General features: G+C 47.2%; 1 protein-coding gene across 1 annotated transcript in view; it reads left to right on the top strand.

Annotated features, from left to right (window-relative positions):
• Positions 1-13,584, top strand: part of PPFIBP1 (PPFIA binding protein 1) — a 1,178,807-nt gene that overhangs the window by 939,101 nt on the left and 226,122 nt on the right. Inside the window, exons 20-22 of the mRNA XM_029597487.1 lie at positions 3,749-3,877; positions 5,450-5,600; positions 9,220-9,331. Coding sequence (XP_029453347.1) covers positions 3,749-3,877; positions 5,450-5,600; positions 9,220-9,331 — 392 coding nt within the window. The remainder of the gene's footprint in view (positions 1-3,748; positions 3,878-5,449; positions 5,601-9,219; positions 9,332-13,584) is intronic.

Genomic DNA, 13,584 nt, shown 5'->3' with positions numbered 1-13,584 from the left:
TTCTCGAAGATGGCCCATTTTGTCCCGCTTGCCAAGCTGCCTACAGCTCCTGAGTTGGCTGACCTATTCATCCAGCATATCTTCCGGCTGCATGGATTGCCTCGACATATTGCCTCGGACCGAGGGCCTCAGTTCACGGCCAAATACTGGCGGGCACTCTGCAGGAAATTTGGGGTTCAGCTAGACTTAACCACAGCATTCCACCCCCAGGCCAACGGCCAGGTTGAACGCACGAACCGTACCCTGAAGGCGTTCCTCCGGGCTTTTGTCAGTGAACAGCAAGACAACTGGGTCACGCTTCTTCCCTGGGCCGAGTTTTCCTACAATCGCCATCGACACTCCGCCATGCTCCAATCCCCTTTCCGGTTGGTTTACGGGAAGGTTCCCAGACCTCCTCTACCGCTACCAGTGACTACCTCCTCACCAGCAGCGCAACTGACGGCCAGGCAAATTTATCAGCTGTGGCACACCACTCAAGAGAAGCTCCACCGTACAGCCGCCCAGTTCAAAGCCTATGCAGACAAGTCTCGACGACCCGCTCCGGTATTTCAACCCGGTTCCAGGGTTTGGCTTTCTACCAGGAACATTCAGCTCTGGATCCCCTCCATGAGGCTAGCCCCTCGTTACATTGGACCATTCCGGGTAGCCGAACGTGTTGGCGCGGTGTCCTACCGCTTACGACTTCCCTCTACCCTGCGCATTCATGACGTCTTCCATGTCTCCCTCCTCAAGCCGGTAGTCCTCTCCCACTTTCGACCTCTGCCTCCGGAGCCCACTACGGTTGCTACTGACCCTGGAGCCACGTACACGGTTAAAGAGGTGCTGGATGTCCGGTTCCGCCGTCGTCGGTGGGAATACCTCCTGTCCTGGGAGGGTTATGGCCCTGAGGAGAACTCCTGGGAGCCCTCTGCTCACATTCTGGATAAGGATCTCCTTCGTCAGTTTCATGTGGCACATCCGGAAAAACCGCGACCCCCCGGGAGGGGGCGTAAGGGGGGGGTACTGTTGCGGCTCCGGGTCAGCCCCGGCCGCTCTGCCTACCTCCGCGGGCTTCCGGGTCTCCTCGGCCCTCCCCGGGCCTCCGGGGGCTCTTGCCGCCGCACTCCCGGCGTTCCCACGCGGCGCCCGGGCCTGCCCCTGCTTCTACCATGCTGCCTCTGCGCCGCTGGAGCAGCCGGCGTCTCGCCGCGGCTGGCTCCGCCCCCTAGGGGCACGCGCGCGTCTCGGCCCGAGATTTAAAGGGCCAGGCGCGGGAAACTTGCCTTCTCCCTCCGGTGACGTCAGACGCTGCAGGGCTACTTAAGCCCTGCAGCTGCGCTCCTCCAGTGCCTTGCAACGAGGTTCCCAGGTTCTCCTGACTCCAGTTGCTGCATCCTGAGCTCCCGTGCGCTTCCTGATCCTTGATCCTGGTTCGGCTGACGGTGATTCCTGGCTCTTGACCCCTGGACTGGCTTACGGCGTTTCCCTGGCTTCTGACCCCGGTTCGGCTTATGGCGATCCTCTGGCTTCTGACCCCGGACCGGCTTACGTTGACGCTTTGGCTCCTGACCTCAGACTGGCTTACGGTAATCCCTTGGTTCCTGACTCTGGACTGGCGAGCGACGACCCTTCGGCAATTGACCTTGGACTTCATCCGTCTCGGCCCTCGCGGGTCCGCCTAAGTCCCAGCGGCCGGGTCCCTACAGGCTCCTCCTGGGGGGACTCCGGCTTCCAGGGTGAATCTCCTAAGTCCCAGCGGCTGAACTCCTACGAGCTCCTCTCGGGGGAGGATCGGCTTCCAGGGCGAAGATCCTCCCACTACTGGACTGGCTCCGTCGTCTCCACCTTCCTCGCCAAAGCCCTTGGTCGCATAGGGCTTCCAGAGCTCCTCCTTCGGCCAGTTCCGAGCCTGTCTTTGCCGCCTCCCGGTCGGGGCCACTGCTGCCACCATCTACAGCAACTTCTCCTCTGGTTCCGATCGGCCCAAGGGTCCACGAATCCAACAGGAAAGGCAATGACAATTCCGTTAATATGTAGACAGGGCTTTTGTTAGGTTTTTAGACGCGTGGTAGAAAACAAAAATCATTAAGTCCCTTCTGAAAAAAATGTGGCACCTGAAGTAGTCAACTTCCAAAATGTTGTCTTTGAAAAACTGAATCATTGATTTTATTTTTTATTATTTTGTAAGTTCCAAATCCATTGAGGATGTTTCCAGAAAAGTGGATATTATGTATACAGTCAGCACACTGGATATGATATATGTAACAATCAGATATGCATTTACAAGTTCAAAATAAAATATAAATCTTGAAAAATGTTCAAGAGGACAATAAATTTTCATTTTAGACCGGGGTCTTCTTTTATTCATCTTGGTTTTAAATAAAATACTTATTTTTATGCATTTATTTCAAATGTGTAATCACTATCAAAACAGGCAAAAATATTAAACTCAAAATATAATGAGTATAACCTGAAATGACATATTTGTGCAAAGCAGTGCCATCTTATAAAATTGCTTGCCTGATATTTGAGGGAAAAATACATACATATTTCTCCTTCCTTATTGGAGAGACATTCCAGGGTGGCAGAGTCTGAGCTGGGACTGAATTTGCATTTATACTTCTTAATTTTGAAAAGTAGGTATGCATGTACATTGCACCAGGGAAACTACCTGCATACGTTAGCAGGTGTAAATGTGTGCAGGCAGGTTTCCTGGGATAATGCATATTTTTGTTTTGAAAATATATTTATTTACAGTATGGGGCGGATTTTAAAAGGAGCGCGAATAGCCTACTTTTGTTTGCGCTCCAGGCGCAAACAAAAGTACGCTGGATTTTAGTAGATACGCGCGGAGCCGCGCGTATCTGCTAAAAACCTGGATCGGCGCGCGCAAGGCTATGGATTTTGTATAGCTGGCGCGCGCCGAGCCGCGCAGCCTACCCCCATTCCCTCCGAGGCCGCTCCGAAATCGGAGCGGCCTCGGAGGGAACTTTCCTTTGCCCTCCCCTCACCTTCCCCTCCCTTCCCCTACCTAACCCACCCGCCCGCCCTGTCTAAACCCCCCCTTACCTTTGTCGGGGGATTTACGCCTCCCGGAGGGAGGCGTAAATCCCCGCGCGTCAGCGGGCCTCCTGCGCGCCGGGACGCGACCTGGGGGCGGGTCCGATGGGCGCGGCCACGCCCCCGGGCCCACCCCCGGAATGCTCCCGACACGCCCCGAAAATGCCGCGCGGTTCGGGCCCGCCCCCCGACACGCCCCCTCCGAAAACCCCGGGACTTACGCGAGTCCCGGGGCTCTGCGCGCGCCGGTAGGCCTATGTAAAATAGGCTTACCGGCGCGCAGGGCCCTGCTCGCCTATATCCGCCCGGTTTTGGGCGGATTTAGGCGAGCAGGGCTCTGAAAATCCGCCCCTATATGGATTTAGTTCCCACATTTTCATTGGTAGCTCAAAGTGAATTACATTCAAGTACTGTAGGAATTTCCCCTGGCTCCAGAGGGCTCACAATCACACCTGTTGATGCAATATCGCATGCGGTAACGCTTGCCCATACACCTTTACTGGGCACCCGATGCTGTATGTAAATGAGTTACCGCATTAAAAAGGACTTGCTAGGGAAAATTGTGCATCCCTAGCGCTCAAATGCATTGGGTGCCCAGGAGATATGGGCTATCTGAAAGTTGCCTAGACTGTGACATTACACTGAGATTTGGAACAAGTTCATTAGTCTTTGAGGAAAATATGCCAGTATGTGGTATATTTGTTTACAGATTGAAACGAAGTCAGTCTACTACATTTAATCCAGATGATGATCCAGAGACCGAATTCAGAAGGGGAGGAACGAGAGCAACTGCAGGACCAAGACTGGGCTGGTCCCGAGATCTTGGACATGTTAAAAAGTAAGACATAACTGTAGTAAGACATAAATGTAGCATTATAAGATACTGCTTCCAAATTTTACAAGGAATTTAATTTTAAGGAAGGCTATTGTACTGAAGTTTGAGTTCTGTAACACTTTTGTCGCCTTTCTGTTTCCTGTATGTTGCAATGAAGGCACTGTTTAACTAATCTTTTTGTTGTATTTATATTCAGGAATGCTCATTTGAATTATACATTCCCTTGTCACAGAACATTATTATTATGATTATTTATTTATTTAGCTTATGCCTTTATATTGGTAGCTCAACGTGAGTTACATTCAGATACTGCAGATATTTCACTGTCCCTACAGGTTTAGAAGAACATTTGTCCTCCAGTTTGTGTGTACCTGAGGCAATGGTGAAGTGACTTGCCCAAAGTCACAAGAACATCTCATTAGGAACTCAAACGGTATACCATCGAATGTGGTACCCATCATCAAAACAGGCAAAACTCAGCAATACATACAGCCAGTCAGCCAGGCAAATATATAAAGAAAAGAAGGGTTTTTTTTTTATTTAGAAAGCTACAGAAGTTTCAAAGTCCCAGCTCAGTTAATTATATAGTGCAGTGTTCTTTCCAAGGGAAGAAGAGTAAATGGCTAATCTTGCTAGATATATGTGAAGCAAAGAAAGCTAAAGGGGGAGAGAAGAAAAGAAAAAAACAGAACAAAGTTCATTGTTTTTAAATTAAGGATCATTTGTCTAATCAAAGCAAAAAGTTAGCTAGGTTGAAAGACTACAGAAATTGTACAGCATTGAACATATCACCTTGGGAATAAGGCTAGGGATCAGGTTTACATTTGAGTGAAAAATATAAACCTCTGTAAAAGGTTCTGTGGGTTTTTCGCCTGAAAGTGAATCAGGCAGTTTTATGCTGCTTTATGCAAAATTTTGTACTTGTAGTTTTATCTGTAAAATAGTTTCCCTCTCAGAAATTGCAAAAAATTAGTCTTTGGCAAAGGTGCACTGTTTCAAAATTGTGCAAGCACACTGACCATCTGGTTTTGGCCCTGGATTTGCCTTAAACTTGAATCTGACCTCAATATCTTTTAAATCGAAAGGTATTTCCCTCCCAATGCTGCATACCTGGTTGCTCTCTAGACTCTTGCTGGAGCGTACAGAAGCCCCTGCATGATCACAGGGCCCTTTGCCAGCTTAGCATTTAACTGAAGCAGTACCAGATAGGTAATAAATGTTTAATTGGTACATGCTAAACCTCAATAAATGTAGCTTAAGTTTTTTCTGCAGGTTGCATATTGCTGTGCTTTAACAACGTAAGCCCTCAGGTAACAAGTCAATCTAACTTTGTGTCTCAAGTGTTAAGTGCCTCATGAAAAAGCTTAGGTGCTGGGTTTGAATAAATGGTTTCTTCTGATAGGTTGTCCATTTTAAAAAGTCCAGTCTAATTTAGAATAGGTATTGGTAAAAGTGTTTTGATAGTCATATCTTTGTAATGTTGAAATCCATTCAAGAATACAGTGTAACCTTGCACCTGTTTGATTCTTTTGTTTTCTCCAGTATGTTCCAATAAACCATTTTTATTCTTGTTAGTGATTTGGACATGCCATTTGCTAAATGGACGAAGGAGCAAGTTTATAATTGGCTCCAGGCCCAGGGCTTGGGCACTTATGTGAATAATGGGAGACAGTGGATAGTATCTGGTCAGACGCTATTACATGCTTCTCAGCAGGATTTGGAGAAGGTGAGAATTTCCATTCAGGACCCTCTGTTCTTTAATTTGTGAATTTATTTTTCTTTTTGTGTTTGAAATATAAAACTCAGGGCCAGCACAGTAGCTCAGCAACAATGGTGCACACTGCCATGCAGAGGATTTGGGTCTGTAGTGGGAGAGAGCGTGAAGCCCCAGCCATCACTCACTGGTGATACCTTGCTGACAGATTCAGCTGGGTTAAGTGAATTGGGAGGGAATATAAACAGGAGAAAAACTCTGTGTAGTTGTAAATGAAAGCTCATGGTGCCTTTGCTCATCTTCCAGGCCAAATGAAAAAAGAAGTGAGAAATACAAATCTCCGTACACTAAAATTTGTAGTTTAATTTCCTTCAAAACATGGCGGCTAAGTAATTTCAGTCTTCTGGTACACTCTGCCATGAGAAAAATTATCCAGAATTAAGGGCTTAAAAAAAACTGAGAAGAATTTTGTAATAAGTGGATTTAACCACTTACTGTTGTTGACAGCACAACAGTGGAACAAATAAATACAGAGGGTATTAATTGTGCCCTAAGACTTGAGGCAATACAATAATGTATGTTGTTTTGCTAAATTGTGCAGTTATAGTATAACCATCATACCAAGACTTTGATAGGCTTATCATGGTAGGTTGCAATTTTGCCCATATCAAGTGCTTATATTCTTAATCATCAGTCATTCTTAGTTTTGTGAGGGACCTCCTCTCACTAAAAGTGTACCCCAAACACTTTGATCTCCTTTTTAGTTTTTTTGAAATAAAATGTATGCATTTACAAAGATAATTTATATAATTTATCTTTAACTTATCTTTAAAGTTGTCTTCAAAAAGTAAATGGGATACTGACAGAGATGTTCCCACAATGTTTGAATGTTATGCGATATTGCAATGTTTCAGAAGATAAAACAATCTTCCTTCCTCAGGAGAGATGAATCGTTGTTGGAAATAATTCCAGCAAAATCCCATATTTTCTATAAGAAAAAATCTGTAAGTTTTTCAGACAGTTTGGAGACTTTTTGAAGACAACTTTAAAGATAAGTGTTGTCCAAATTATATAAATGATCTTTTTAAGTGCATAAAATTATTTTCAAAAAAAACAAAAAAGGAGATTAAAGTGTTTGAGGTACACTTTTAGTGAGAGGAGGTCCCTCACTAAACTAAGAATGATTGATGATAACAAAATATAAGCACTTGATATGGGCAGAATTGCAACCTTGCATGATACGCCTATCAAAGTCTTGGTATGATGGTCATTCTTTTAGGAATTTACATTGATATGTAATTTCATATATACACATCTGCTATCCTTTCAAGTGAGATCTATATAGATTTTGAGTATAGGTATTCTTACACTTCTGGGTTTCATTATTTAGAGTGTTATTGTATAAAGCATTTTTTAATTAGAAGAGCTAGGCATCCGATAATTTGTTTTTATTCTAAGAGAAAGAGTGTGAGTTACAGCAGGCTTGTTTTGATTAGAGCTGCAAGCAGTGAAAGTTAGAGAGCAGATGTAAGCTTAGAGCTATTAGGCTATATCAGAATGTTGCTGTCATATAGAATAGAGCTCATTGCTCTTACTCTCCCTTTAGGGCTCCACAATAGGAGGAGAGTGCAGTTTTAACTGCTTTGCCCAGTTAAATGTTTACTCACACTCAGGCCTATACAGTAAGGACGCGTTAGAAAGAGTGCGGCAGTGCCGGGCACACCCTCGTTTGCTGCACGCACAGTCCGGATCACATACCGCTCGATACAGTATTTAAATTAGACGCAAATGCAAGCCGCGTCCAAAGCGCGTCCATGAAGCGCAATCCATTTTACTGTATAGAGCGCTATACAGTGCCTATACAGTATCCTGGGTGCGCTGGTACCTGTCATTTCAAATGACATTTGAAATGACAGGTACCAGGAAGTGGATGGTTCTCCTACGCTCGGGCATCGGGGATTGCCAGTCCTCTCTCCCCCCTCTCCCGAAGCAAGGCGCAGGGCGAAAATCGACTCGACACGTTATTAAAGCAAATAGAAATTGTAACAAAAGTATACTTACTGCATACTTCCAGCAGCCCCAGTCCTCTCTCCCCTCCTCCTGAGGCGCGCACCACAGCTCCCCTGCCTCCCGGGGGCAGCCGGCGGCGAAAGCAGCTTCCAGCAGCCCCGCCGGCGAAGATGCATGAACGCACGTCCAATTTGGGTGCTCAAGGCAGCGAAGGCGCATGAGCGCACGCCGTGACCTCGGACGTCCATCCGGGCACTCAGGTCACGGCGTGCGCTCATGCGCCTTGAGCGCCCAAATTGGACGTGCGTTAATACACCTTCGCCGGTGGGGCTGCTGGAAGCTGCTTTCGCCGCCGGCTGCCCCCGGGAGGCAGGGGAGCCGCGGTGCGCGCCTCAGTAGGAGGGGAGAGAGGACTGGGGCTGCTGGAAACATGCAGTAAATTTACTTTTGTTACAATTTCTATTTTCTTTAATAACATGTCGAGTCGATTTTCGCCCTGCGCCTTGCTTTGGGAGGCAGGGGAGAGAGGACTGGCAATCCCCGATGCCCGAGCGTAGGAGAACCAGGCCTCGCTTGCTCCAACCCACCCACTTATTTGACCGGAGCCTGCCTATTGCTGTCACATCCCTCTAACGCCAGGGTCAGGGTAGGCGGTAAATTAGCGGGTTAAAGACGCAGCAAAACAGTTGGTTAAAAAGGCGATAATCGGGCCGCATGTTACTGTATGGGAGGGAATAGCTAATCCGATCGTTTACATATTATATACATGCCGCGGGCGGAAAGGGATACGTGTCAATTTAAAGAAGCGGTAAAGATTGGTAAAAACGGATAGTGAATCGCGGGTTAGACTTACGCGGCCAAATTGTGGGTAGAAAGCGGGTTAGAAACAGGGTAACTGCGGCCGCGCTTTACTGTATTGGCCTGACTGTTATTGGAGTTGTGGGATGGACCACCAAGGGAAAATGAACTAGTACTGAGGCATACAGTAGAAATTTTTTCTATAACTTTAAGAAAGTTTTCAACCCTGTTCCATGTGCTGTCAGCGAGGGGAAAGCCATGAGAGTTTGAGCACAAAGCCCCCTCATGTGCTTTGAGTACAATAGGTAAAAAATAAAGCAAGTAAAAAGCGGTACTAGAAACACTGCTGATCTTCATACCCTGTTTCTGGGGCAGAATTAATTTCTTTTTAGGATTGTTTTAACATTGTCAAAATGTTGCCAGCTATCCTTTAAAGAGAAAATCACATTTGTTTCCACTTAGCTCCATGATTCCTATACTTTAATGCAGGAGCTCTGGGGGTATTTTCCATGGGTTATATGTGGGTATTTTCCCAGAGATGCAGCAAATCATGTTGAGGGAGGGCCAGTGACAGTGACTGGGGAAGCAGTAGCTCTGTGCCCCTTTCAGAATAGGAAATGGTGGCTGGCACATCAGATAGAGTTTATAAATACTGATATGTGCATTCATCCTACTGGGCTGCTATTGCATAGGAGTACAGGGCAGTTGCAAGAATGTATTCCCTGAATTATTTTTAAATAGTTTAATTTGTGTTTTTAACATATCAAATAAACTCTTTCTTTATAATACTGGAAGGTTATTCAGTTTCTATTTACTATTGAAGGAGCTGGGAATAAAGCATTCTCTACATCGGAAGAAACTCCAGTTAGCCCTTCAAGCCCTGGGATCTGAAGAAGAGAGTACCCATGGAAAGCTGGACTACAGCTGGGTGACAAGTAAGAACTTTGGCCCTTTGTTATGGTTAAGTGGTGTTTGGGTGGATTCTTCGGTACTGTGGCAGGTGACCATGCCCATGGGGAGAAGACACGCGAGGAGCCACAGTACTGGGCTAGACTCAGAACGCACAAACACAGAGTTAGTTCTTTTATTAAACAGCTTGAAGTATACCACCAGAGGTGGCAGTAGTGAGGTAGTCTGGATGTAGCAGGACCCTCGGCAGAGGGGACCCTTCTCACCCCGTAGGTATAGGGGAATTCCGGTGCAGGTTTCCCAGCAAGGCAGTGCTGTGGATGAGGTAGACTGAGAGTTAGATTACTCACTAGATGGTTGCTGTAGGTATGCAATTCCACCAGGTTGAAGTAGATGGTACAGGCACTGAGGCAGGGAGAGCAGGCCCTCGAGGAACGAGTACCTGATCCCTGAAAGGCACCTGAAATAAAGCAGAGGGCCCCCGAGGAGCAGGTACCCAGGTTAGCAGTTACCCCGAAGTGCAGAGAGAGAGCTCCAGCAGCAGCACGGAAGCAGCAGAGTAGCTTAGACCAGCCGAGACCAATTGTTGCTAACGGATGGTGTGACGTCAGTAGAGGGGAACGTCCAGAGGTTTGCGCCAATGCTGGAATAAAGACGTGGGTTGCGTGCACGCGCACCCTAGTAGGTCCTTGGGAGAAGGATGGAGGGAGGCAGCACCATAGCCGTTCCGGGGACGCAGGAGAGGTCGGCTTGTAGATGTGGCGGGAGCCATTTTCCCAAGGTGAGCGGGAGGAGCCATTGAACAAGGTGAGGCAAACGGGGCTAAGCCATCTAGCACTGATGGACGCAACACCCTTAAAGTGCCTGCTGCAGGATGGGGGAGGAAGAAGTTAGATTTTGGCAGGGAAGAGGGTTTATTGTGTAACTTAATAAGGAAAGTCTTTTTTTTTTTTGCTTTTTTTTAGGTGCTTGAAATTTTTTTTTAATTATATTCAATCACAGTTGAACTCACAAATATATTCCCAGCCATACTTAAAGAAATCATAGTGGTCTATAGCATTCATTATGGTGGGTAGAAAATATAAAAGAAAAAATTGCTTTTGTTTATAAGGTTAAATCACATTCATGATCTCACTGACCAGAAGTTAATCCCACACAAGAATTTCTAGGGAAGCAACCGCCTTTACATATATGGGTCAAGGGCTCTATCCCTCACATACCAGTAGGTGTTAGGCATGTCCCATGCAGTACTGGTCCCATTTTCATGCAATCAGCTTCATCACTGAACAGGAAACAGGTGTAGGACTCCAGAAGCAAGCTGAGCTCCACAGTCTTAATCCGTGGATGAGAGAATGGTACAGGGAAGACAGCTTTAGATTTGTTAGAAACAGGGGAACATCTTGGGGAAGAAGGCAGTGTTCCAATGGAATGAGCTCCACCTTAACCAGGGTGGATCTGGGTTTTAAGAGTTAACATTTAAAAAGGAGATAGAGCAGCTTTTAAACTAGATCATGGGAGAAAGCTGATGGTTGCTCAGAAGTGCATGGTTCAGAAGGTGATACCTTCCAAAGATGCTTGCAAAATAGGGATATTATTATATTCTAGCAGAGAGTTTGTAGTAAAGGCTGAAGTAGCAAAGATGGATTTAAATAAAGAGCACCTACACATAAATGACTCCAAACTTCCTGTATTATCTGCTAACAAGCAGGTTGTAAATACAAATAAAATTAGAATTATAAACATATTTTAAAATGCCAGTATACAGCTGATAGAAGTCTGAAAAATAAGATTAGTGATTTGTAATGTATGGTGGCATTTGAAGATATAGATATAATAGGCATCACAAATACAAGGTGGAAGGAGGATAACCAGTAGAACACTGTGATAGGGCACATCAAATGAATGAAAGTTGGCTCTATTTGTAAAGGATGGCATTGAATCAAGCAGGATAAAGTCCGGCAGGAAATAAAATGCATTGTTGAATCCTTAGGAATAGAAATTTCATTTGTGACAGGTAAGTTTATAGCAGAGGGTGTTTCCTGAACATACACAGATCAGTCTAGAAAAGTGGGTTGTGTATCCCTACCAGCAGGTGGTGTCAGAGAACAATTAGAACTTTGGGCACTGCTACATAACGAGAGTGCCACCTGCAGTCACTCAGTATTTCTCTGACTCCAGCTAGTGGTATAGATGCACTCCTGCAGTCTTTAGTTATATTTTTTATTTAGTTTGAATTTAATTTTTTGGTTTACGGTCGCTTCCTGAGGTGTTAGGCACCTTCGTGGGCAATCCCTCAGTAGAAGCCAGGCGTCCGGGGAATTGGATATTCCTGTCAGAGTTTCGCCCGCCACAGTTCAGTGTCTGACGACCAGGGGCTCCTGGCTACTCACCACGGTCTCTGCTACAGCTGCTCCCTTGTCTCCTGCAACAGCTTTTCTCTGTGTCTTGGTAAAGTTTTAATTTAAAATAAAAAAAAAGAGCTGTTTTCACCGCGGCTGACTGACAGTCTTCAGTGCTGAGGTAAGGAGAGGTGCAGGAGGGACAAGTCTTTTAAGGCCGGCCGGGGAAGCTGTCAGCAGTGTTCCCCTCAGCTCCCGGGGCTCTAGGTCGTTTTCTGAGGGAAAGGGCGAGTTTTTCTCTGTGTGCCTCGTTTACTCGCCGCTTCCCTGCTGAGAGCCTTGCGATTTCACTATAGACAGGCTCCTTTCCCGTGGCACGGCTGCGCGCGGTTTTTTTATTCTCGGCCGGTAGTCTCTTAGCCCGCAGCACGAAAAGTTTGTTTTTTCTGGTCCTGCCTGACTGAAATTTTCCCCGCGTCGCGGCTCTGAGAGTTTCTTTTTTTATTCACGCCCTTTTCTGTTTCACTTCAGACTATTGGCACGCTGCTGCGGATGGGACCGAAAACAGAATCGCAGGCCTGCCACGCATGTGGGTCACGCAGCCAGGCGTTGGATGCAGCACCCTTATGCGCAGCATGTTCCCCGGGGTTAGAGGGCTCTTCAGGGCTTCATGCCTTCTCCCTTGGGGAGGGAACGTGTATCTCACCTTCAGCTTCATGGGAAGAAGATTCTCCGTCTGTTCTAGCCCCGGTGAGGGAAGACCCTCACCAGGGGAACTGATGATATCACCCCAGCCAACTCTCCAGTGGGGGAGGGGGACCTGGAGAGGTTTTCCCCAGAATTTGTCCTCCTTATGTACCAGGCTTTCCTAGCAAGGAAATGCTTGGCAGTAAAGCGGCCCGGTCTCCTGGGGGCAGGTTCGGACCCACCTGAGAAAAGAGTTCGGGGTATGGACCCTCGTCAGCGCCTCTCTGATCAGGCTCACCCCACAGGGGATTCTTCCCAGGGTACGTGAGATCCGATCCCGGAGTCTGGGGCAATGCCGGCTTCTGGGATAGTAGGGGCGGCAGACCCGGATCACGGCCGGATCTAGCTGATGATCCAGATGAGCCCACTGACCCTCCTGCGGAGGGGGATGACCCCAGCGTGGTGCATTTGTTCAAGCGGGATGAGTTATTCCCCAGTACCTTGAAGTTCTGGGACTTAAGGTTTCTCAAGAAAAGTCTGACGAGGGCGTCAATCCAGTCCTCGACGGCATTAGGGGTCCCACAACATCTTTTCCTCCACCTAAGAAGGTTCGCAAACTAGTGACCCGGGAGTGGGAGACTCCGGATTCCGACTTGAAGGTGGGCAGAGCTATGGCGAAACTGTACCAGTTATCGTCTGATGTTTTGGATTTACTGAAGATTCCAAAAGTGGATGCCGCGGTCTCAGCAGTCATGAAAAAGACCACTATCCCGGTTGTTGGGGTGGCTGCCCTTAAGGATATGCAGGACCGCAAGCTGGAGATATAGTTGAAGCGAGCATTCGAGGTTGCTGCGCTAAGCCTTCGGGCGGCGGTTTGCGCTAGCCTCATGCAGAGGGCCTGTCTGTGTTGGGTCCAGGAGTCGGCTGCCGGAGCCAGTATGGGCGACAGTGGGGCTCTGCAGTCCACCCACCTAGAAGCAGGCATCGCTTAAATTGCAGCTGCTTTGTATGTTCTGGTGAGGGCCTCGGCGAAAGGTATGGTGTCCTTGGTGTCAGGGCGGCATCTCCTCTGGCTGCGAAATTGGGCGGTGGATTTGTCCTCCAAGTCCCAGCTTAAGTAATCTACCCTTTAAGGGCAAGCTCCTGTTTGGGGAGGATCTGGATCAGCTAATAAAGCTGCATGCCGAATCCAAGGGCAATTGGTTGCCAGAAGATAAAAGATCTTCTAAGAAAGTCTTCCCTCCTCGAGCTAA

Source organism: Rhinatrema bivittatum, chromosome 4 (assembly GCF_901001135.1).
Source record: "Rhinatrema bivittatum chromosome 4, aRhiBiv1.1, whole genome shotgun sequence".
NCBI lineage: Eukaryota > Metazoa > Chordata > Amphibia > Gymnophiona > Rhinatrematidae > Rhinatrema > Rhinatrema bivittatum.
Note: the sequence above shows the minus strand (reverse complement) of the source record. Positions and strands in the feature narration are given on the sequence as shown.